General features: G+C 40.1%; 1 protein-coding gene across 2 annotated transcripts in view; it reads left to right on the forward strand.

Moving 5' to 3' along the window:
• Positions 1 to 26,905, forward strand: part of pcdh11 (protocadherin 11) — a 123,668-nt gene that overhangs the window by 53,110 nt on the left and 43,653 nt on the right. Inside the window, exons 5-6 of one of the 2 annotated variants that reach the window (XM_031862749.1) lie at positions 19,918 to 19,953; positions 25,788 to 26,025. In XM_031862749.1, coding sequence (XP_031718609.1) covers positions 19,918 to 19,953; positions 25,788 to 26,025 — 274 coding nt within the window. The remainder of the gene's footprint in view (positions 1 to 19,917; positions 19,954 to 25,787; positions 26,026 to 26,905) is intronic. The other variant, XM_031862750.1, reaches the window with a different exon arrangement.

The raw sequence follows: 26,905 nt of genomic DNA on the forward strand, positions 1-26,905 counted from the left end.
TAGCTTTATATCATGTCAAGACCATTCTATGCACCACATTCCTTTCACAAAAATATTTGCCAAAGGATGTGCAAATTAATTTGCTTATCAGTTATTCTAAAAAGACAATATTTTCACTTAAAAATCAAGCAGATTTTTTACTCTCCCTGCTGTTTTTGTCTCTCTGCATTTCATTATTTCAACATTTATTTGACATGAGGTGAGACATGAGATTTATTCAATGATAATTAGTCCTGTACATGCACAGTCAAAGTCATCACTTCCCTCTGATGCTCTCAAGTCATTTCCACACATTGAAATAACTTTCCGCCTCAGTTCCTGCTCCTGGTGCATGCCTCTTGCAAATGTGATAATGTGCTATGTAGTGAAATTCACACGATTTCAGTTCACTTACCACCAAATGTGTCAAAAATGCCCGTGTCTTTTTCTGGATGAATGGCTGGTATGGTGGAGAGTGGCTTGTTGCAAGAGTGGACCTTGGTAAAAGGAGCCCAATGGAGGGAAGCTGTCTGACAGCCTGTCATCAACTGTTCAAAGCCTAACACTCCTCTACATCGCTAATGCACAGCTAGCTGTCTAAAATGACTTTGCTGGCATTGAAAGCTGTAGATGGTGTTGGACAGTAAATAATAATAAAATATGATTCGCCTCCCCCCCCCATGTCTGTCATTGGTAAATCACAGGGAAGGCAATCAACTTATGTTTGGAAGTCTGTCAACACTGCATGCCCTTCACATATCACCTGCACTTTTCATATTTAGGTTGCTCTTGATGAGAAATTTCAGTCTGACATAGTCAAGTGTAGGACGGGCTGTTGCAGATGTTTAATACAGGAGCACTTCGTTCTCTCTAGCTCGAGTATGTCTGTCAGTGTCCCGCCACATTTGGTCTTTCTCTCACTTACTCTCTTTCCATTTTCACACAGCTGATCAGGACTGATGTAATGGGGGGAACACCGTGGGTTTGCGGATCGTGTTATTCACTTTTTAGCTGTTAGCAGCGGAACATAATCTCCCTCTAGTCAGCTCACATTAGTCTCCATGATCCGCACCAACCCAATATGTGCAGTGAATGCAATGGGCCAGCTGGGCTAATTTAGTATGTCAGTCAGCTCTGGAGGCTGCTAAAACGAGTAAATGGCTGGATATGATTTATATGAAAAGAATATTCCGATTGTGATGGCTCTCAGAATAGAATATCCTCTGTCTTTTTACACTTCTCTTCATCTGCATTGTGTGCATCCCCCAGATAGATAGTGGAATGAACAGAGGGCTTTTAAACTGACTACTCTGTGATTATATTAAGAGTGCGAGAGCGAGGAAAGACAGGGGAGGGAGGAGATCGGGTGCCCGAGCACTAAGTATATATAATTGCTTCTTGACACATTGGCCAAATTCTGCAGTGCCAGGATCTGAGCGAAGATGATTAACGGCTGTCCGAGTGGGTGGGCACTGCAGGTCTTTCAGGGCCTTTGGTTTCCATAGCGATCCAAGTCTAAAGGCCATACATTGCATACTGGAAATCCCAGAGGTCTGCACGTTGTTAAACTACAATTATAACTCGCATCAAGAGCATTGTCTGTCCACAGCAGGCTCTCGTATTCATCCGCAAAGCAGTTTCCTGCTTTCTCTCTCTTTTCCTTTTATTTCCTCCTGTTTTTCCTAAATGGTCTCCTCTAGCTGGCGAGAAGATAAAGAGTGAAAATCTTGCATTCTGTGAATAATTGATGAGTGGGCTCACCTCAGAGCATCATTACAGTACGGCAGTCAGGGTACGAGGTGAGGGTAAGATCATATTTCTGACACTAGGCTTCAGGCGGTAGAAAATTGTCAGTTTTTCACAAGGTTTTCTTCTGAATCTACAACATGAATAACAGTTTCTCATTACAGCACAACAGGATAGGAAAGAATTTTGAAGAGGGTTGTGCACATGCATACATGTTCCAGCACAATCACATTTGTAGCAGAGATGGTAAACAGAAACGTCTGAAATAAGACAATTGTTTATTTCTGTGTTTTTCAAAATGTAATATATGAAATATTTAGCTATGGGTTGGTATGATATTGAAGAGCAGCGTTCTGGCTGATATTATTGTTAAGTATGTGAAAGAATGTGTGTGCATGCATGTGTAAATAGATGTCTATGTGAACAGTGCATTCTAGTTAGGTGGCAGATGGAGAAGGCAAGAATGGGGGTGGGGATCAAGCACCTCTGACAGTATGGGGCCTGCGCTGCACCCTGTTCCTGCCAGCTCTGAAATTGCTAAGGTAAAGCCGTGCCGCTCCAAGCCATTTTACAGTGTTACTTTACACACAAGATGAAAACCTCTGCTGTGAAATGTCGCCTAACAATTGAATGAGAGAGTGACGAACATGCGCGACAGACACGTTGCTTCTTGAAGCACGTTTTGTCCTGTGAGGTCTGATAAGGGTGTGATGATTGCCACAGATAAAATGCTGAGAAGATCCTGTGGGCAGCAGCATTTTCAAGCCAAGGAAAGGCCACTGAAGAAGCACATCTTAATGATGAATCATTCTGTATAATAAAAGAAAATCCCTCTGGCATCCAAACAAGAGGCTAGTCATGCAGCAATTAAGCTTAGTTAAAGGCATCAAGCTGACTATGGGTGGCTAGTGGCTACCTGAATACGTACATCCACGTGCATGTCCTTGCGTATGCAAGCACGCAGACACACACATTCACTCACTCAACCCGTCTTACACACACACACACACACACACACACACACACACACACACGCAGAATTCATACGAGGCAAATGTGATCTCAAAAGACAAGCAGCGACAACCCACGGCTCCATCAGAGTGCCCGGGGTTGCATTGGTGGCCATCGTCAAACAAATAATTCTTTGTGACTGAAAAAAAGCCAATCCAAAAGGTCATTTGTGACCTCTGGGACCAGTACTGTGCAGAATCTGTCACTAGCAAGCACCGCATGTCTGTGTCAAATGGCAAAAGGTATGCGGTGCAGCCAGCCTGCCGTGTAATAAAGACGGTAGGCCTATATGTATGTGGCTTCGCTGTCACAGTTGCATTAACAGGGCTCTGCAGTCTCCTGGCTTATCTGCAGAACATCAGACATGCCATACTGTATACTTGACTAACTTGAAGGACTGGTCACAGCTTGTAAATTGTGCAAGCTTTATATTTAAACGGGTTTTAGGGCCACATGTGGAACACCGTATTAATAAATATTATTGGATTCACATTTATTATAGTGGTAATTTGACTGATAAATCTCCAAATGATATTCGTCATTACAGAGCATGTTTAACTGCTATGTGTGTGCTCTCATGCAGTGCTCTTCTGATAGAGGTAATCCTCAGAGGAATCACTAACAATGACCAACCGCCATGCTTGATATTATCGCTCTCGTCACACGATTTCCACAACAAGGGTTAATAGCGTCAGAAATTCAGGGGAAATTGATGAAGGAATATATAATCCGTGCCTCCCTCTCAGCCAGCTTGCCATGCTCATATATCTGCATCAGACCACACCTCCATGTGGAACAAATCAATAAGATTCCATTTCTAACCAGATTCGTTTTTTTGGAATGGTGAAATCCCATCTTCATGGACACACTAACAAATTGGATATCCTGAAGGTTACATTTGAAAAAGAAACAGAAACAGACGTGCCATAGGCAGTTCTGTAAAAAAAAAGTATATGCCATGCATATTGTGTGTAGAAATTGCATATCACACAAAATTGTGTGAGTGCAAATGAGGTAACGCTCTTTATATTTCCCAGATCTCCTGCACTGTACTCTCTCTCTCTCTTTACTCTCCTCTCACTTGCTCCAGCATATCTCCCCCAACATCCCGCTAAACCAATCAGGGATTTAAGGGCCTCTCTTCCAATCAATTACCACCCAAATCAGTGCAGAAGCCTTTGATATAGAATAATTTGTCAAATCAGTGCAGATGGCTGGGGGCAGGTACCCCTGTGCCATAGGTCACATCCACATGGAAATCTCTGCTCAGGGTGGGATCTCCCGATGCTCCGCAACCCATTAATGGGAAGTCATTGTGTGCTCCAGGACTGCTGTCCAGCTGCCTGGTCCCATAGATTGCCAATGTATAAGCATCTTAGCCTGACTGGTGGATAATGCTAAGTCCCAGGGTCTATAATAATGATTTGGAATATTTTTAAAGGCAGGCTAAATGTGACTTTCAGAGATCCTAATTGAGGTGTTCATATGGACTGAAGAAAAGCTGCAGAATGTGTTCCAAGGTGCATTTCTAAAGTGCAGCATTATCACATTTGACCTACTGCGACAAAATATACCTTCGGTGCTCTTCATGTGAAATAATAATGTCCTGTGATACAAGTAGGGAATAGTTAAAGGGTGTACAGCTTTAACTTGAAGCAGTACATGTTACATGTGTTGGAATCCATAAACCAAATGTAATTACATTTTTACAATGTCAACAGACAATTCTGCACTCGCCAACTGCGTCTGGTGTGGAGAAAGTCTCCAAACATGCAGCACTCATCCATAGATTGTGCCATTAATGCGTGATTGGTTCATTCATTAAACAGGCTTGGGACAAAAGCAATTCGTCACTGTTTGTGTAGTGTCGAGTAGTGGGAGGAATATTAGATGTAAACTCTGTTCATATAGTTTGAGTTACCATAAAAAGTGACTAAACACACTAATCCATACATGGAACATAGGCCTTGTATTTGTAATTCTTTATGGGTTCTTGTTATTTTGATATTTTTCACATGGGCTGATGCTGTGTCAGCTACCTTTCTGTGAATACACTTCCTGTAACATCAGTTACTCTTTTAGGTCAGTGTAGCAGGGCCTGTTCTACATGATCTTTTGCTTAGGTTTCCTTATGTTTTTGTGTCTTGAGGTTGTGTATGCGGTCTTCTCGTCTTAGCCAAATTCAATTCAAGAGTTCCAAGCTAGCACTTCAAGCTTCAGCACTCTCCTAATCCACTGAATGCAGGTAGAATCTGAGTTCCTTCAAGACAATAATAATAACTGGTTAGAATGATAAAAACACTTGTAGCGTTTCCTTAATGGGTTGTACGCTTGCAGCCAGAACACCAAAAATAGAAGAAAAGGTCGCGATGAGTCTGTAGTAAGTTGGTGGCTGCTGATCTGTTGATCTCATAAACAGTGCTTGTGAAGTCTTAGTTTTGTAGTGAACAGAACAGTTTGACCCACTAATAGATTGAATTTATTACTGAACTGAAGACAGACGGTAGCAGACCGAAGTGTTTAAGTATTGTTGACAGAGACAAGATTGCTTCTCTTGTACCAACTGAAGTGCATTAGAAAAAAAGTAAAGCAACTACATCGATAGTCAGTGACTAGAGATCTATATACTCAACTAAACAAAACTATTCAAATTTGACGAAGTGATATGTAATTTCCACCTCTAAATGTTGGATAGCAGTGGCATTTAGTGTCTAAATGTGAGAATACTTTGGCCAGCCTACTATTAAAGAAGTTTAGCAAGAAGTTGTAACTGAATGAACCCATGTCTTTTTCAAAACTGTGGATACGATTAATGTTATTTAAGATTAATCATACCAAGCCTAATTTGTATAAATGTTCTAGAGGGATAGGGGATCACTTTGAATCATGTTGTATTTTGGAAATTGTGCTTTTGTAGTATAAACATTTGCCTAACTGCATTGTAGATTAAAAAAGAGTTGCACATTGGACTATACTGGCAATAGTGAGTATTCCGAATATTGTATCTGTCTTTTAGTTTAATAAATGTGACGGTTACATTGGCAAGGATATAAAGGAACATCAATCTGTGATGTAAAGAGTAGACAATTAAATGTCAACAGATAAAAGTGCTTTGTTTAATTTAAGCCCAAAAGACTTCTAATTAAAAAACAGATTTTGAGATTGAGGAGCCGTGCGCCAAGACTCCGGACTATTATTCCACAGAAGCACGTTTTGTGATGTATATGCCTTTACACTAAAATATAAATGTAAAATATATTTTTTTCAATGATATTGTATCCTTTCTTCTAAATTAATGAAAACGAAGAACCATACCTACCTAATAGATGTACTGTGCCAAGGTTACAGAGGTTATATGTATGTGTGAAATCCTCCTGGCTAAAACATTAACAATGCAACTACATTAGTTTTCACTGACATTGATTTTCTTGGCCAGGTTGTTATCATGCAATTGTTTGCCATTAGAAGAAAACTGTGTAGTTAGATTTCCATGTTTAATGACTTAAGCAAAGCCTTTGAGGCTTCATTAGTTTGCACAGTGGTGCAACCCGAACTAGATTGTCTAAGAAAGAGATAAAGTTAAAGCAAACAAAACTTGTGTCCTCAGGTGATCTGCCCCGTCAAAAGGGGAATACAATGAAAAATAACCCAAAACATAAATAAATACATTTAAAAAAAACTTCAACATCTAAAACCTTTAATTTATAGATCAAGCATTAATCATAAAGCGCTTAAGATTCACGTTTATGGTCCAAGTCATAAAAGAGCTTATTTTAATGATTTTATTCATGAGCAAAGTATTATTCAATACCTTCATGTTTCAGTGATGTATCCTGGCCTCTTACTTTCCCCTCCCTACCATTATAAATCAGTGCAGTGCTGTGGGATGACATGGATGCCAGCCCTCAGTTCTTTGTGCAAGAATCAGACAAGTTCTCTGTGGTGTTTGAAACACATTCTTTTAGAATATGTCTTCAGATCAACACAGCACAATTGTGTCTCTGGCAGACGGAACAAAGATTGCCCAAATTAGAAATGAAAAATAAATCTTGAAAAAAAAACTCAGAGGGAGGCCAATGACTGCGAGCATTCTAACTGAAACTACCTCAATGGCCGGCTGATATCTGCAGACACATTCTACCCAAAGCCATATTTGAGCAGCAATCAACATAATCATCAGCAAGCTGCATTTGCAGATTGCGTGGGTGTGTCGTCGGTTCTCCAATTTCACAATTTATTGTCTTCATGCGAGCAACACTTTTTGTGCTAATCAAGCTGCATTTCTAATTCATCTTAACATGTCAAGCTTTTCCCTGAATGTCATCACCTCTGTTTTATGTACTAAAGAGGTTGTTCATGTTTTTAAATAACTAATACATGCCCATGCATCAGTTAAATTAACTGCAAACATATGATGCCTTGTCAAAAATGTTCTGCTGCACTATGAGAGGTGTCTCCATGTGCCTCATTATTTTTTTGTTTGCTTTCTTCAATGCAAAAGTAGTTTGTGGATCATTGCCAAGAGACTGTTTAGATCATAGTGAGCGTCATCTCCCAATTTCTCACCCATTTTAAAGGATACAGTTCTTATGCTTTTATTTCTTGACACAGATTTCATGATCTTTGAAAAGCCTTGTATTAGACAGTAAGGGAAAAACGTAGAAAAATAAAACAAATGGAATTATAAGAGGAAATTGAAGTTTGGAAATGATTACAAGCATGCAAGCTCTCTAGGCAAAAACATGCTGCATTGCTCAGGATATTTTTCTCATCCTCAGCCTTTGCATATTTCACACTGGCGTAGTCTTCGGAGATGTAAGTCATACTGAGAGAATGTGACTCTGCATGCTAAAAAGGCATAAATACGAGAGCAAAAAAGAAACATAACCAGCAGATGACCTTATTACGCTCAGTGTGTACCATGCAGTAGCTATATTGCCTTTATTTGTCATTATTACCACCCGCCATTACTGTGAGTGGGAGGAATATCAATTTGACAAAGATGGCCTCTGACTAAATTTTAAGGAGCCCCCCTGTCACGGGAGACACATCCCGACTGTTCTGAGTGGGCAGATATGGCTGTGTTTTACTACTTATGGATATTCAGTGGAAAAGCACGGAGCGGGTCTTGCTGTAATAAGGCATTTACCAATGCAGAGGAGCACTGTGCACTGTTAGAACATATGTTAATGCCCTTGGCTGTGGCCAGAGAAACAGCAAGAGGTTCGGGGAAAAAAGCACATGGGACTGGCCTCCTGGCGCACACATTTGCCTTCTACAAAGATATTAATATGACTGGTACTCAGTGGTGAAAGAGGAGCAAAAATTACCCTGGCAGTGAGACAAAGTTTGTTTTGGTGATGGTGATGGACCCCAATTGGGTGAGGCAGGCAGGGGAAGAGAGACAGCTCTGTGCTCAGTGGCTTTTGAATATCATCAGTGGCACACTTTTAACTGACTGCAGTGCCAGAAAAACTGACATCAACATATTTGAGGAAGACATGCATGGAGCAAATGGGGATATGACTGTGAGCCTCGTCTCTGTGCTTTATCAATGTTTTACCAAGTCTGTGCCACTGGCTTTGCAAGAAGGGTTGTCTGTGTTCCCATGCAAGAGTTGACAGTTACAGTACATATTGGAACGAAGTTGTCAGAAAAATATTCAATTAAATGTATGCTGTTCATATAAGTCACCATTAGCGAACATGGAAGGGAATATTATGCAGTTCAACTGCGTTTTCACTGTGTGCTTAGAAATGCGGAACTTCCAACAACTGCCAACAATATGTAGATTTGGAGAGCTTATGCTGACAAGGATTCACTGCAACTAAGTAATCGCCTTGCTTTGCTTTCACATTCATATGAACTAGTGCAATGACTGCTGGGAGACCGTGCCGATTGCTTGGCCCCCCCGGAAGTTATCAAAAACAGCTCATTACTCATTGACTCCGGGGAGAAAAGTTTAGTTGTAACGTTAGTATATTCAGCATCCAGTTCACAACTGGAACGTGAACTGCAGTCAGTGAGCTGCGGCCTGTAAAGGACCTCCTGTGGACAGCCCACTTCGGATGGCACATGTGAGAAGTGTGCCTTCAAGGGCTTTCTGCCAGAGAACCCTTTCTTCCAGAAATGTGCTTGAATTTAGTCAACAAACCTACTTGGTTAGGTTTAGGAAAAGATTGTGGTTTGGGTTAAATTAAATCTCCCATCTGCCTGCGACTCAGTCCGCAACAGCCCCCTCCCCCGCTGCTACAAAAAGCCCCAGCAATATACACCCAAGTGTGAAGTAGATGGGGTGAACGGTCCTTGAGATATGAGGACATACAGACACACGCATACAGATATTTCTTGCTTTATAGTTAGATTACCTGACAAACTATTCATAAACTTGACATTTGTCTCACCCGAGACTGTGGAAGATGTAGTCTCTTCCTAAATATTCAGTGTATTGACTGTAAATATTTTATCAGGAGCAGAAAAGTCAAACCAGTTCTTGTGTGCTGGGTGCGTTCAATGTTGCTGTTATTAAGCAACAACTTGTGTTTTCCCTGTATAGGCAGTTGCCTTCTTTTTTACTAATCATTTCTATTTGCCAATTTTTTTATTTTATTATACTATATTGATCCCTTTAAGGGGGAAATTTGTCTCTGCATTTGACCCATCCCTGTATATAGGGAGGAGTGGGCTGCCCATGACAGGCCCATCCGTTTTTTTTAAACTTTTTAATCAACATTTCACTTGTAGCTGTACAAGCATTTCCTTAGTGTCGTGCAACATTTTGTCTGTCCATATTTGAGCAAATGCTGCAAATTACTACACAAGTTATTTTTACAAAATCCTGACAATCATATGTTTCCACTAAACGGCATCGTGCAACACTCAAAATGCACTTATGAGGTGGGGTAAGTACAAAGAAGAAAGCGTTGCTGATGCTAAAATTAAATGTGGCAAGACTGCTGTCACCGTGAGTTCTCCCATTCACAGACATGACAGACTGCTGCCAACAACGGCACTGTTATTCTTTCGACTGATCACACACACTTTTAACACAAATGTACAACTCTTGGAGAGTGCGTCACTGGTTGCCTGGTTTTTCTGGCACACGTGGTCCAGTCGCTTCCAAATTCACAGTTCAGCAAAACAATGTTTCCGGTCCATGATACCCCAACGGGGTAGCACCTTATTGCATTTAAAGGGAGAGTATGATTAGACAACGAGCACCAGCTGTGCCAGTCAAATCACCTGGCACTGCTCTCTAATGAGCCTCTCTCTTTCACACAACTGAATGCCAACCATGACCACCTCTACATGCAACAACGATAGTTAGTCTAACTGGGCTAGTAGTCTCTCAGGTATGTTGAACTTGTATAATCTGTGGCTACCAATACCCGATTGGTTAGGGTTAGCCTGTTAAATAACGGAATAATAAAGGCCCCACAAATTAAGTTTATATATATATGTATAACTTTTATAATCAGCTTGGTATGTCTCTTCATTTAACTATGATAAGAAATACTATGACTACTCTTTGTAAAGTAGAATTACATAATAAGGGCTAAGATTATTATTTATATTGTATACTGAGATACAGCAAACATATAACAGCAATGATGTTCTGACTTACCACCCACAGTAAATGGTTGCAGAGTAGATTCCAGATGCACACATAATGCAATTTTCTCTGTGATAAATCTGATCTCTTACAATAAAATTAATCTCAGTGCAATGGTCAGGTAACATATAAGTTGAAATAGCAACAAACGCAGTCTTTTTGAAGTGAGACCCATCAACAATTCAGCACAGAGAAGGCAATTATTCTTCCAGACATTGATAAAGTAGTATTACCGCTTGTTCACAGTCGTTGGACTGTTTAACAAGCTTCTTTGTAAAATCCTTATGCTTGTGGTGATATGTGAAGAATGGCAGTGAATACATTTTGAAACCCAGATGAAATGAGCTAAAAGCCATTATAGCTAACCATTTGGCTATAAATTCTGTTTTTAAATTAAAGTCAGAAGCAACTCCCAGTTTTCTGGAGATCATTTCCATAAATGTTATAAAACAAATCATTAATCAGTATCATCATTGTGCCTTATGTTTGTCAGTGAGTGACAAACATTCTGGCTTTGCTTCAATCATGAAGCCTGTGATACAGTATGTCATTGCACATCACAATCTATGTACAATGCCTCTGCCAGTCTCAATGAAGGAAACTGTCAGGCGTTTCAATGGGAGCGAGATCAAACGGATGAACAATTCACGTTACTAGCAGATCTTGATAAACTGACGTTTTGACACATCAAGGGGCTTTCCCTTCTCGTTTCCACCATGTTTCGTCTTTGACAATACACTTAGTGGCCACTTTATTACACGTACCTCCCCATTAATGCGGCTCACTCCCCCAGACACTGCGTCAAGCCTTTTTCACTCACTATGCAGCAGACAGCAATTGCAGACGAGGCTGAGAGGTTCACTTACTGTCCAGCTGGACCTGTAAGCCCCACGCATGTGTCACCGACATCTACAGTATATCTAGTTTAATTTCAGTCAAATGCAACAACTTTTAAATTCTGTGTGTGCGTGAGTGAGTGGGCATCTCTGTTTGATACCATCCTTGACTGCTGACTCCTCACTGCTCTTAACCATCCGGTAGGGATCACAGCAACTGCTTCAGTTTAAACTCTTATTTCCGCTACGGATTACGAGTTGTTCCTCCCTCGATTTGCCCGATTAGATAATACATTTGCATGTAGGTCTGTATAACCATCGCTCAGCAAATTACAAACTAAACCGAGCACTGGCTACAATGGAGCGCTACTTCTTATGTTGGTAGGAAGAGAGCTAGTTAGCTGTTAGCAGCTGGTGTGAGTCCTAGAGTGTGTTAGGCCAACAGAGCTAACAACACAGCACGACTGACAATTTCTGGTGAGAGGAAGTGTTACAGTAAATATGAAGCGCTACACAGTGAACTACAGTTTAGCTGAACGGAGCCGGTGCAGGCAGCTGCATAGATTAACATGAGAGCGTATCTGTTGCGTGAGACAGTCGAGTGAAAAAAGCTACTAATACGCTTGCAGTCAAGACAAGGGGTTAGACAATTGTGGTTTGTATTCATTCAATCAAACATTACAGCAGCGGTCGCTGCGGACACACCTGGTGGAGATCTGCACTCTGCTGAGTACACTTTTTCAATTTTTTTTTTACTGATTCTGTACAAAGTGCCCTATTTAGCGAAAGAAAAGCTGCAGTGATGAGGTGGTGTGAACATCTGCATACTGTGACACACGGAAGACCTTTGGACTGGATAAACGTGACATTTTACAGAAGTTTCAGTGTAGACACACGGTCATTAAAACTCAATCTCTGAAGAGTGGAGAAAGTTTCTCTTGCATCAATCTAATTTAAACTCTATGGATCTCTCGTATCAACATCAGAGGGCGTTGTTGGTTTGATGGTAGTGGGAAATATTTTCTTTGCACAATTAGGCCCATACATATCAAGTATTCTTCAAGCCATAGCATACTTAACAGATTATTCTGTTAGCAAATGGAGGCTGGAGTAATCTTCGTCCAGTGTATATTTATTTTGAAGTTTACACAACACACATAAGCAGTTCAGGCTTGTTTTGATGAGGTTGGGAAAAAACTAAACAATAATGGAAAAAACCAAAAGCAAATTAAACAAAAACAAACTTTTAAATAAATTCTAAACAGGGTACTTAAGAAGGCAATTCCCCGGAACAGTGCAGAACTTTTTGTTTAGGCGGTACAACTATTTCGTTATGTTCAGGAAAAGATCATGGTTTGGGTTAAAATAAGGAAAAACATAAAATAACTGTTTGTTATGTAACTTACACAGGTGGTGTTATTTAACAAAAATAAGGTTATGTGATTCAACGTCCATTTGATTTCACATGAGACATCAACAGCGGCCTCATGGATGAAAATTCGGGTCTGTTTGACCCATCTGTCCACGACCACTTTGTCCCTCTTTATATTATATTAGTCACCTGCTAGTATGCTAAGACATTAGCTAAGCATAACTAGGATGTAATGTTAGTGTTGTTGAGGGTATTGAAGGGCAAGATGTTCATCTCAGCAATGCAATGAATCCTCGATATTCTAGGAAACAAATAGGAGCTTGAATGAAAGCAGAACAAGGCCTCATGTGTGCCGGTACTTGGTGTGCTTATGATAGTTTGCTTCCATAAATACAGCCAACATTGTCGCTGACCAGGTGCAACCCTTCATATTGACAGGCTACTGTTTTTTGTCGAGGGGATTTTCTAGCAAGATAATGTGTCGTTGTTTGAAGACGGTTCCAGGAAATTACTTTACTTTAGTCCAATGGTCTGCACAGTCCCCAGATCACAGCCTAATAAAACACTTTTGGGATGAGGTGAAGTGGGATGTTCACAGAATTTGCGCCACTGAAAACCTGCAAAAACTACGCTGTCAAGTCAGTATACATCATCCCAATGGAACATTTCTGGCATCTTGTTGAATCAATGCCTCAAAAAAAAAAGTTGCAGTGCTGAGGGTCGAAAAGTGCCACACAGTAATACCAAGGTGTACCTAATGAAATTGTCAATGAGTGTATTTACAACCCTGGTAAAGGACTACACTTCAGTCAAAGACCTCCGGCTGAAATAGTCCTTCCCTTCCTTGGCTTCTTAGCATAGGCACCATGACATCCGGAATTTGCATAGTAGTAAAGATCAATGTAGCTCTTGGAGGCTGGTGTGGCACTTATTCAAAACAGCTCCCCTCTTTTTCCCTAGTGTAGTCTTGAGCGAAAGGGGGTGAGCAGGCAGTGAGTGATGTGGGTGAAGAAAGCCAGACACTTCCTCGGCCGGAGTCAACCTCAAAGAGCATTTTGTCATGTATCTTCTTTTGGTAAAGTACCTGCAACCCTCTTCACATCACCACTGAATCAAGGTCTGTTTCTAACTATTTGATGCTGTTTGATGTCGATGTTGAGATGTGAACCAAGTAAAACTGGCAGAGCATTTTTTATTTTTATTTTTTTTATCTTCATCTTTTAGCACTAGTGATTTTTGGAAAGCGATAATTATTAAGTTAGATGTCACTGCATTATGAAGAATGTCCTTCAAGCTGCGCCGTATTTCAAGGGACAGCTTGACAAAACTCACTTTGAATTTGGTTGAAAGCATGTCTAATTGAATTTTGATACGTAATTAAATCAAGCAATAAATCAGCCCAGATCCCACTGCAACCGACAATTCAACACTCCCGAGCACCACAAGCTAATTATGATGAAGTTATTATCTCAGCCAAAGGGAGTACTCTGAATGGCTCCTTCTGCATCACAGAGAATCTTTTCAACTAGACTGTACTCAACCTTGAGGAAAGGGCATCTCTCATATTAAGGATCCAGGAGATCCTATAAATGTCACTCACTTGGTTGGAAATGTATCAATGTTGAAACATTGTCCCACTCTAAAGCAGGTGATTAAAGCACTAGTGAAATGTTTTTGACTCGCATGTACGCATTAACATATTGATGCACCAAGCCAGAACTGATCTGATGTGTTGTAAATCAGCAATTACAGCTGGTAGAAATTTCTCTGAATAATCCCTTGATGTGTAGGAAGTGACTATATTGATTTAACATGGATTAAGAGCATCGTCCTCATCATCTGATTTCCAGTTTCATATGGTTAATCAATTACATTCCCCTGCCATTTAAGTATGCTTTAGATGCCATGCACCACACATGTAAGCTCATGGCACAAGGTATTAAATCATGTCTAATTATAACTTTGCAGCTATGTGTCGCATCACTCTCATAATACCTTCCTTAAGAAGACAAATTGGTTTGTCGGTAAATCGGGGTATAAAACAAAAATTAGTCGTTAGTTATGTCTGCCACATGAACCTTGTAAGTAAATATGCATACATGAATAAGGTGTGTATTAATGATCAGCCTGCTTGAAGCTGAGAAATCTTTTACAAATACATGAAGAAGTGAAAAGGGCAACATTCTCCAACTCCCCAGACAACCATACTAGATCTAGCTGGTATGGCTTTCGTAAATGAATCCTCTGCAACAATTACCGGAGTAGCCTCCTTCTGCATAATTTGATGAGCAAAGAGAAAATTGATGAACTTTTTTTAATTATTACGCCGCTTGGGATTCTGACACAAGCGCCACAGAGAGAGGAGGGGGTCTACCACTACAGCTGCCAGGGAGCTGCTTTTTTTTCTTTTTTTTTTTTTTTTTTTTCTCTTCTTCTTCCTTTCTCTCTTTTCCTCTTCCCACCTCCCCTTTTTGTAATTCACCCAATTTGTCGGTCCAAATGAAACAGCAAAAGGTTAGAGTGTGGAGTAATTAACAGCAGCTAGCCTAATGAAATTAGGAGGGGGCGGTAGACTGGAAGGATCAATACCTCGCTTAGAGTGAAGCAAGAGGGGGGGGGATTGTCCAGGGAAAACACACATATACAGACCACTTAATAATAATAAGCTGATGAAAAGGCAACATGTTGTCCACTTGTAAATCAAAATTGGTTCGAACACACTCCGACATTATTGCCGTCTAGTAATTGTGTTAAAGGAAAGCTGCTCCTTGTGCACACTCATGAAGTGTACAGGATTTACGCCACTTCGTGTGGTTTGCTGAGAGGGTTTCCCTTTATTGAATGTCAATAAGTACATCAATACACTTTGGACAACTGAACACCAATGCAGAGGGAAATGGGGATTGTATTTATCTAAGCCTACACTTAAGTATATTGAAGACTTTATTAGCCCCTTTTGATGAGGTGTTTTGTTTGCAACAGTTTTATCACGCTGTCTAAGACATGCTGCGTTTGCCAGAAATATAAGGGATGCAAACTTGAACTCTGCCCACTGTTTCTTGGCTGAGACATCCACGTCTCTTGTGCATGCACACACGAGCAGATGGCATGCACGTCCAAGTTTTCCATAGTGGATATTTGTATTACGCGTGCATATGTCTGAATGTGTGTGACTGTGACACGGCTACCTGACAAAGCTGTCATTTTTCTTCTATTGATGAATCCAGCCACGTTCATCTCACCCGTAGGGATAACTAGCTGAATTGAACAGCTCCTGAGTCAGTCAAAACAAATGTGAAATACGCAAGGATGAGCTTTGCCAGCTCAAGAGACTATGGCTAGCTGGCATGCTTCCTGTCTCTTTGCCTCACTCTGTGCTTCTCCCCACCTTCAAAGGTATTTACACTATGGAGTACACTGTAATGTGGGAGGCTGTAGAGATGGGAGCAGCAGATCTCATTAGTGTTAAACTATTAGGAGCATGGGGACCCCTGGGATGAGGGTCTTTTCAAAGCTTTCAGTCCAACTTGAAGTTACCACATCATACAGTCTTTAATTTTTTCACAAACTGCAGCAAAGCGTCTACAGGTACCGTTTTTTAAGACTTTGACCTTACTGCTAATTGATACAACTCAACAAAGCTTTGTACTGTGATGCTGTCCTATTCCTGACAGATTGATGAGGTCAGCCAATTTAGTATGGACGTATAAGCGCTGGGTTTTTATTTTCTATGTGATATTAATGTAGTGGAATACGTCCTTCCTTGTGAAGCCAACTGATCATTTTGACACCTGTCATCGTAATTGCTGAAAATGAGCACAAGGAATATGAAGTTGATTGTTATTCCTTATCTCGAGTTGACGGGGCTCTGTGTCATCAAGCTCACAGAGGTTAAGGGGAAAAACGATCAAAGAAATGGAAATTTGCTGTGTTTTAAGGCACGTGTGAGACAGCTCTCCAAGAATTGTCACTTATCACTTAAAGTAAATTGCTGTGTTTGCTGTTGCCCCCCCCCCCCCATCATTACTTGTAACAAGCAAGCTTTCCTGTTAGCTCCATCTTTTATTGCTCCGATATCACAGTATAGGAATTTTGAAATGAAACACAAGCCTACTAATGAAATTAACCACCAACTGTGCTTATGTTGGCAACCCAATAGTTGTGTAAAAGATGTTGCTTAGCTTTCATGCTGCTTTTAAAGAGGCATTTAAAGTAATACATGCAGAACTCTTTGGCCTGTTGTTGTAAGTTAGAAATCTAGATTCATTTAGATTAATTTTTATACTCTAAATGTACTAAGGGAGATTTACTAGCATATGTTCAAAAGATGATGGGAAATTCTCTTTTTAATATCCCTGGTATACACACAGTGGGCTCGTCTTTTTTTTTTTTGCACACTGCAGGCTTCACCGTAGATATAATATTAGCTACCCTCCAGCAACCTATGCACAGCTGGAATGCACTCTCACCTACCTTCAGACTATAACCCTTTCCTTTTACCTCTGTGCCATAGTTCAGATTCTCACTGGAGAAGACAGGTTATTGCAGCCCTCCAACCTGTCTCCAGTTCATACTGTAACTCAGTGCTCGGGAACAGATAGACAGTGCTTTACATGTACAAAAGTAAATATGTGCGTGTGGTGTGAAAGCATGCCATACAGTGTTATAGTATTTTAAATGCTCCTCCCTATATACCTTCATTGTGCAACGACTGTGTCTCAAAATTGGGATTGAGTTGGATACAGAAACATAGCACAATAAGGTCTGATATTTTTAATCAATTATTTATCCAATATTTTAATGATCAGAGTGCCTGGGGTGATCAAAGGCTCGGTTCGAGCTCCACTGCCTCTGCTCACTAAGTCATCCCTCTCTACTTTGATGTGGTTCACCAACAAATGCACTTATCTTAAGCATAGCTCTCTCTCCCAGGCATGCATGTGGGTGCTTTGAAACCGCTAGTTTGAGAGGCGTACATAAAGAGAGAAGGTCAATGACCAATCCATACTGAGGAGGAAAAAAGAAAACTCATACATTTATGGTCTCCAGCAATCAGATGTACAACTGCTATTTCGAATGTCATCCAAGTATGAGACAAGCATAGGTCACCTTCTCAGATCCCTCATGTACATTATCATATATTTAATTGGTTCGCAGGGTCTCTAACTTGAAGTATGTGTCACGAGATGCTGAATAAAACATTATTTGGAGAAGAAACAACTGCTTGATGGCAGCCTCAAGTAAAATCCTGCTTTAAATGACCAGTCACTGGATGCAAATGAGGCCTGACAAATGTTGGTGTGCTCAATTATGCAGAAAAAGGAAAAGAAAAGAACATTTTTAAATTACATTTATTTCAGAAATATTTTACATTCGTTATCCCTTTCAATTAATCTATAGGGGTTAGTGCTGTAGCATGTTCCAGCCATAATGTCAGACTGATGTGTGTAGTATACAGTAGGTGTAGTTGAATTATACTCGGTTTATGACAAGGCTATAAGGTTATAAGACAAATGGAGACATAACCTCTATATGTTTCCATATGCAGCAAATTCCTGTAGATTGTGTCTATATTTTATTATAATCTTTGCATAATAATTGCATGCCTCATATTAAATAGAAAGTAATCCAGACATCAGTAATTGTATATATCAATCCTTTCTAATCTTAACGATTATGGTAACTGCACTTTTGAGATCATAGTTCATGGATTTAGTATAATATTTTACGAATGGACCACCCAATGAATGCAGGGGCCTTATAGCAGGGCAGTTGAGCTAGCAACAAAAAAGGTTAAATAATGACTTTGAAACATCACCTTTTGTGCTAAATGATATAATATTATTTTACATCATCTATTTCAGACAATAAACCTTTTCAACATGGGCACAGCACAGCAAGCTGAAAACTAAATCCTGACTTGTTATGAAGTTCTTATTGCTAGGAAACAGTTGCCTATTTCTACATCCAGCTGACAAAAAGCAATGCAACATTGTCATTCATTAGGAGTCACGTTTCTCTCCACCTGACAAATGCAAGTCCAATGTTTACCGTAACTGTTAGCTCGGTTTTGGTCTCCACCAACTGCTGTGGGAAATATCTTGGCTCTTTAGCTGCTAAATGCTCCACTATGTTCACCAGTAGGTTGCTGACTTTTTCCCCCATTAGGTACTGGTTAGGCAGTTAATCAGAGCTATTTTGCTGAAAACAGCCCTTCTACTGTGACATGTTTGAGGTTGGTCATAACATGAAGTTATTGTTGTTAAGTAACAGCCACAACTCAGAGCAGAACAGAGCGGAAAAATTCAACGGTATTCAACAATATTCACTCTAGTTTGACTAGATACCTCATGGCAATTCCATGATTGTATGTTGACCTGTATACATTTCTTACATATGCCCTTCTCCAACTCGAAACATGACTTATTATAAATAATCTACAATACAATGGTTTTACTGTGCCGTTATTTGTCAGAAGTTTGGAGACCATTTCGTTCAGTTGTCCACCATGAAGCTCCATTTTGTTTTGATGAATAGCTTTGGGTGTACGGCTCTATTGCTCAGTTAGCAGCATCCCTGGGTGAACAATTATAGTGGGATAATCTGTTGACATGAATGTGTTTCCTGTTCATTGTCTTACCATTCTACCCCAGCAGTCCTTTCTGATTCTCCCTGTCTAAGTGGCTCCTCAGTGCCAGATTTATTTTATTTTCTTTGAAAATCAAGTCATGTAGATTATTATACACAGTACAAAGAAAACACAATTGGTGATTACAAATTAAATACTCTTATCTCTCTGTGAGTTATCTCAGTCCCCAGAGAGAGGATGCTATTTTGCAGGCTTGCAGTTGTCTTTTGTTCCCAATTTAGAAGCTTGTCGCTGTTTATTGTTAATTTTTGATGCTTCATTTGATATTCTTTTCACTTTCCTGCCTGACATGCCGAGAAAACATCTTTATCGAAGTGTCAGTTGTATGGCTTGTGTTGTCAGGATGTCAGGTTTGCCCTATTCTTTACATTTCTGGGGAGAGGGTGTGTACTCTGCAGCCCGGTGTGTTGGCGTGCCAACTGAGCACGGAAATATGCTTCACAAAACTCTGGTTCTGTGGAAGAAATCAATATGTATCCTAAATCTCAATTCCAACTTAAAAAAAGCCTTTAAACCACAAAATCTATGAGGCTGTCAATTGTGAACCCTGACTGACTTTACGAAGACTGGAAAGTTCCCAGTGTAGTTTCCTTTGTTGGTTTCACACACACACCCACACACACACACACACACACACACACACACTTCCATAGTAAATGCTCTGTAGAGTTACAGTCGGACAGTGATGTGAAATGTCTTTTTGTCTTTGCAGGAGGCCTGTCAACTTGGCAAGATAACCTCTGTGAACGTAAGTCTGTTCTCTGCTCCTTCTTGCATGTACATTTCCATAAGCATGAAGTTTATTACCATATTTTACACAAGTTACACCTATGTTAACATTAGTAAATGTTATAAATGTCTTAAAAATATAATATCTATAATATGATATAGATGGAAGGTTTTCGTCCAATAGCGATGATTAATCTATTAATGTTCATGACTCCACTTCTTTTTTAAATATTTTTCTGTAAAGTTACTAAGTCACTGTCATGACCATATTTTTGCATGGATTCTTACATCCTTGTAGTATTGTATTGGTACTAGTGCAGCGCCCGTTTAAAATATGCTTGCTCAGAACCGGCAGAATACTTGGAATGTGGTGTAGCTGGTTGCAGTTTTCTCAAATACCGCTCATACAAACAATTTAACCGAGCAATACACCTGTCAATCATAGTTGCGGCACACACCCAAGTCGCGGCCTCTCAAGGTGAGAAACAACAGAGAAATACACAGATTCACGGGAAAAAAAATTCCAGGGGCAACCTTTACCGTGAGGCAAGGTAGGCAACTGCCTCAGGGCACAACTAAAATGGCCCCAAACAGCTATAGATTTATTATGATCTTTAGATATTACAAATATTGAATTACCATACTGTCATTGTGCCCCGAAATAACTTTCAATAGGGCCCAGCAAGCCCTCAGAAAATAGGCTTTCCGAGACCAAATAAATTAAATATAAAAAAGCACCACTCTAAATCTTGTGCTCAGCAGAGATGTGCTCATACGTTTTTTGTAAATAAGTTGTTCACTATGAAAAAGCATTACAAATATGACATATTGATTGACCAAAACAACCAAAAGTTAACTAGTTGACGAAGAGGGGGGTAACACTTCTTACTGTGTACTTTACGTGACAACATTTCTTTACTGGTTATGTTTTGCTGATTCAGATTTGACTCAAAAAATACAACAATTAAAATATAATGCATTATTATTCATTAAACTGATTTGCATTATATTAGAATTGAAAGCATCTTGAACAGAAGTAAGTTTAATGTGCAGCAGAATTAAGAATTGTTTTTGGGGTACTTTTTCTACCCTTCCCAATACCAACATTCCCAGTTAGAGAAATGGTGAAAAGTATTAGCAGAAACATAGCAGAAATACACGTGGTGGAGGTTCGCTTACTTTGACATAATCACCGCGGTTATAAAGTAGAGCATGGACTCAATTAGCAGAGGTATTTTGGTGGCGGTAACGTTATTAGTGTCTTACACCAGGGAAATCTAGTCTTGCTCACGGGGGAAAAACACACCCAAGTTGCAGCATGCTGATGGTCAGAAACACTGGTGAAACACTCTCTGGTTCGCTTCTGCTTTCAGTTGGCTATCTGCTCGTATTGACTCCAGAGAAGTGAAGAAGAGTTTGGTTGTAGAGTGAACTGCAGTCAATGAGCTGCGGTCTAACATCCTCTACTCAGTCTGCAGAGCCCTGAAGCCCCGCCCCTACTACTTCACAGAGCCCTGTTCGCTTGTTTATTCAAAGTTTATTATTATTGAACATGTCATGTGAACGAATTGCACCATATTCGACATTGGCACTCCCTTGGGTCCTTACATACGTACATAACCCTTCTGTTACGTTTTCCTGTGAGCAAAAATGTCTTTACTTTCAATTGTCTGTATTGTTGCTCGTTCACGTGAAATATTCAACTCAGCTCGAAAGGGCATTTCCCACTTCCTTACAAAATGCCACTAACATTAAACTCAATTGTGTTGTGGCATGTGACCGTCATACCATCTCTTATCTTTTCAGTGTTTCAGGTCCTCTCTTTATCTTGCAGCTCATGTCCGCACACAGAGTTCACGAGTCTTTGGTCAATGAGAGCAGGACTGCACAATAGCATGCTGTTCAAACCTTCTCAATTGATAACATATGACTACACATTATGAAAGTGTTTTCGTTCTCAGGGGAACATCACAGTTCAGTGTAAGACCCTGCTTTGCTCAGACTGGAACATATTACTAATACTGAGAAGATCATCATAGCATATGACTCAATAATGGTTGGAAATGTTAGAATTTGATTTGTCAAAAATCACCCAGTAATCTCTCAACCCACTTGCTACAATCACCTCCTTCTTGAGTGTTCCCGCTAACTCATCATTTCACACACAGTGGCATATCACCTCAAACGAAATAGGCTGAGCTGGAACAGCATGTTCAAAAACAAAAGGATGCACCCGCAAAGTAAAATCACTAACAGTTGAGTGGATGATGCACGATCTTGGCATTATGCAGAATAGGGACATGTTGGACAGCATTTTTGGGATAAATACCGTAACATTGCTGTTGTTTTTTATATTTTATTTATTTCCTACACATAAGACATGTGCAACATGACAAATCACCATCTCCTCTGAACAGATTTATGCAGGTCTAGGTGTGCCCGCAAGCTGATCTTTATCTGAAATGGCAGAGCCAATCTCCCCTGATTCACTCCTAAGTGGTCCCTGTTTATCACTCAAAGTGAGGTGGTTGTCAGCCAAGTCCTTCTCTGTGCAGCACTGACTTCTTGCTATTTCTAGAGAGCTTTAGTTGGGGGAAATGCACAATACAACCGAAAGAGCTGTGGCCTACCAAAGGAAAAGGTTGCGGCCACCTGGCCTCTCCTCCCTCTATATCTAAGAATAACGGACTTCTAATCCGGTAACCTGTGAATCCAGCCCTATCTGCTTATTGTCTGGGTGCTTCCCAGAGGGAGGGTTTTGGATTGGCTTGCATGTTGTATGGCAGAACCTGGCATGCATCTCTTCTGTTCATTTTATCGCTGTGTACATACTTCTCAAGGCAGTGTTTTATCTGGCTGAACGGGCTTTGTTTGGTCTTGATATCTCTTACCGCAGCTTGTCTTTGCTTTATGGATTTCTGGCAGCTTCTTCAAATAAGTGATAATGCTTAGCAAAACACTCCCCTTGACTCCTCGATGAATGTTTGTGTTTGTTTGTCATGTTTATCTTTCAACATAATGTTAAATTCACATTAGTCATTGAAAACTTTTATTTATTTAAGACCAATTAATGGTATTTAATTGTAATTAATATTGTAGCTCTATACGACTTAGTACTGAGTGCGTCGTGAAATCAAATTAGACTTTTTCTTAACATCTGGCAGCAACTTGAATGGGCTTGAATAAACAGCCGTCTAAAAATGAAGATACTCCCTTATGCAAAATGATTATGTCCTAATTGTCACGGACAGCTGTTTGTTCTAATAGATTTTGGATGCCATTGTTGGAGCAAGTTTCCAATAATTAGAGTCATGTGGAGAGGAAGCATGCTTTTTGTAGAGCTGCCAACCTTTCATAAGTGGGCTCTTTCTTTTGCTGGAACCTGGACATTGCTTTTTGCGTGCATCCTCCAGTAAATTGAGAAACAGCTGCCAACGCCGTTTGAGAAAAAGTAGATATTTAGACTACTTGAAAGCGTGGGCAAACATGGCACACATTATATGAATTTGCCAGCAAGGTATTCATCTCTGTCTCAGACAATGAATAAAACCGCAGGAGGAGGGGGGGAAAACATTCCTCTCTATATGGAACCATCGAAATACACCTCATGATTTGGCAACAGAAGGTGTCACGACACATGCAGTAAAAACAAGATACATTTCAAGAAGTCCCGCATCATATATTTGTATGTTTTTAGAAATAAGTGCGGTGCATGTTTTCTTTCTTATTCTAATACAAACAACAACAAAAAGCTTCTGTTTTGGAGTTGTTTTCTCACAAGTGTTGAAGGTTGTGCGTTTATTTTTGTTTGTCTTTGACTCTATGCCCCTTTTGCACTCTTATTTCTTATGTCTTACTAGCATACACACACACACACACACACACACACACACACACACACACAGCTATTTGTGGCCTCAGGATCTAGATGAATCAAGTAAATAGAATATTTAACTAGCTGTTTCAACATCACAGCATTGAAAACCATTCAGTTGTGCTTTCAGGCTACTAATTGTGTGGATTTAGGTTAGTCAACCCTCTCTGATAGTTTTTAAATGAAGCTTTTTGTGCACTTGCTTTTTGGCAGTGTGTCCTTCATTAGTGCCAGACTTTATTTCACTCTCCCTCTCTCCTATTTTCCAAGCCTGATTCAGTCTTATCAAAGAACAATACGCGCTTATCTATGCACTATAGTGGCGAAGGAAAAATATGTTCGCACAGAGACATCGCCTCCTCCTGAGCATAAGGGAGCATGTGTTTATGATGTTTTTAATTCAGGACACACGTATTGCTCTTGTTGCTACTGTGATGAAGAAATCAAGATAGTAATTTGTGCTCCAGTTGTATTTGCTCTTGAAAAAATAAATCTCTTATCAGCTTGAATAATGGGATGAATAAAATTCACAGCAAAAACCGCAGCTGAGGGTGTAATTAAGTTTTATGTTTTTTATCGTCCTATACGTTGTGATGCAGTATGATGCTACTGAGGGAGTCATGTGAAGACATGAATTCAAGCTAAGGTATATTTCACAGTGACAATTTTACAATTTTACAGCCTCAAAGCCAAGTCAGATCGCCTCACTCCTGGTATCTCCAGTACAGATTGCCCACTGTGCCTTACCATGTGAATTATTGTAAGTTTATGGTGTGTTCTCTGGAGGAATCACTTACCTGTTAGCAGACATCACTGCACACACAGGATGTGTTTTCTTTTTTAGCTCCAAAGAAAGGTCGCAACGTGAACTTTTGTAAACCACCAGAGAAATCAAAGAGGCCTGCACCTTTCACAAGAAAATGCCCACACTCCTGTGATCCCCAAGACTTTACAAATCAAAGTCTCAGCCTTCACACACATTCCCACTTCGTTTGTGTCTAAACTGGGTGAGAAGCAAAACTAGCACATAGTTCAACCTCTTAATACACATCCTATCTAGTCACAGGATAAGAAGTCTCAATTATAAACCTTTTAGTCAGTTTATTATCTGAAAAGTAATTCACTAAACTCATAAGATCAGAAATTATTTTTGGGTTATGAGGTCTCTGTTTCAATTAGTCACCCCCCCACCACCCCCGGTGACAGGATGCAATTTGGGCATATTTGTCAACTAAAATCAGGCAAAAGTGATGAATGCAGTGCTGGGCAAGTAACAACAACACTTGATAAAATCGAGCAAGGGTTTCCCTTGTAACCGCTACTCATTCATGCATAAATGAGCATTGTTGTCACCACTCATATTAATAGTCTTTGTTTGTCAGTGTTGGTGTATCAAGTCTCTCTTTAGGAGCAGAGAGAATACCTGTAAAGGATACTACCAATGTGCATTCATCCCTGGAATAATGTGTAATTTTAGATACCTCTCTCTGGTGGTCAATTTTGATAGAAAGACAGTGTAGCAATAACTGAGGTCAAGGGTCGAACATTGAATTGATTATGACATTTGCTTTTTAACAAGGTTGTTAGTAGTAAGCCAGTTGACAATTGGAGTCACACAGGACACGAGCAAACGGACTCCTGGGTAAAAGTCACGTGTTTGTTTAACCGATTCATCCACCTTTTCCCGACGCGGACTTTCTCGCTCTTTATACTTTTTCACCTGACTTCCAGTGCACTTAACCTGAGCCTCTAATGTTGCTGCAGCGCAAAATTACACACGATAAATGCATGGTCAACACACAAACTGACTTAAGAAATTGGTTATTCGCCAATGTGGCTATTTACACCCGAATGCATATATAGCATGGCAGACACAAGCACCCAGGGATCCGTAGACAACAATGCTATTTGCACCTAACCGACTTGAGCACTTTCCTATCTTTAATTCTTTTTTTTTTTCTCCCACTTTTTTCCAACAGTTTCTAACAGAACATCCCTTGTTTGTTGGTGTGCTCCAGACCCAGCGCCGCGTGACGTTCCATCTTCCAGACGGTTCCCAAGAGAGTTGCAGCGACAGCGGGCTGGGAGACCCGGAGCCTAGCAGCACAGCCAGCACCACCCAACCTCTTCCCCTCAGTTTCCCCCAGGAGGAGTACTATGAGCAAACGTCACCAAACAGCCGCACCGAGGGAGATGGAAACTCAGACCCCGAATCTAGTGAGTACTGAATTTTGCTCAGACAGCAGGCAAATCTGTTATTTTTACGTTTTATTTTTTATCATTTTGTTGTGATTTTTTAGGCTGACTCTCCATAATATAGTTTACAAGTGACCATCTGTGTTTTCGGACAGTAAAATAATTCACTGAGATTACAGCTGGGATTGTCATAGAAACAAGACATCCTTGCAAACATTTAACAAGGTACCACGTTCTGGAAAAAAAATGACTAACAAACGAGATACACAGAAAAGTTGCTTTGCTATACCTGCTGTTTTTTTTTTAGATGAGTAGGACAACAGTTTTGTTGCACAAGAAGTCAACCAAGACGGAGGGCTGCATTTCTGAGAGAGAAATAAAACCCAGCAGTTTTATGTGTTAAGATTTAAAACCAAAAACCATCTCAGTCATTTTAGAAAAGCTAATTAATTGGATTTGATCAAAACAAGCTGTGAATCTGTTGTCATGGGAGTGCAGAAATTATATTAATGACAATTAATTTTGTAAGGTACAATTTTGTAAATGTTGTCCAATGCTAAGCTGTAGAAGGTAAGGGAATTCAACCTCTGAAGTTGGAACTGAATTTATTCAAATAATTCACAAGACAGCTGTCACTGCCTGGCTTACTGCCCAATGATGTTCTCCATAAAAAGCCCCATTGAACGCGGGGAAGCAACACTCCTTCCTCATACATATACAACAGATTTCTTTTAAACGCATTGCTCAAATAACTGGCTTAGGGGGAAAAGAAGTGTGCTTAAGACACACCACAGAGGATCCTGGGTTTTTCCACCAGTGGTAGTGTAGATCCAAAGCCTGTGCACCAGCAGCATGCCAATGATGCTGCTGACATGATTTTGCTCCACCTTAACATGAACAA

The sequence above is a fragment of the Anarrhichthys ocellatus genome, unplaced genomic scaffold (assembly GCF_004355925.1).
Source record: "Anarrhichthys ocellatus isolate YVR2014 unplaced genomic scaffold, GSC_Weel_1.0 scaffold27, whole genome shotgun sequence".
NCBI lineage: Eukaryota > Metazoa > Chordata > Actinopteri > Perciformes > Anarhichadidae > Anarrhichthys > Anarrhichthys ocellatus.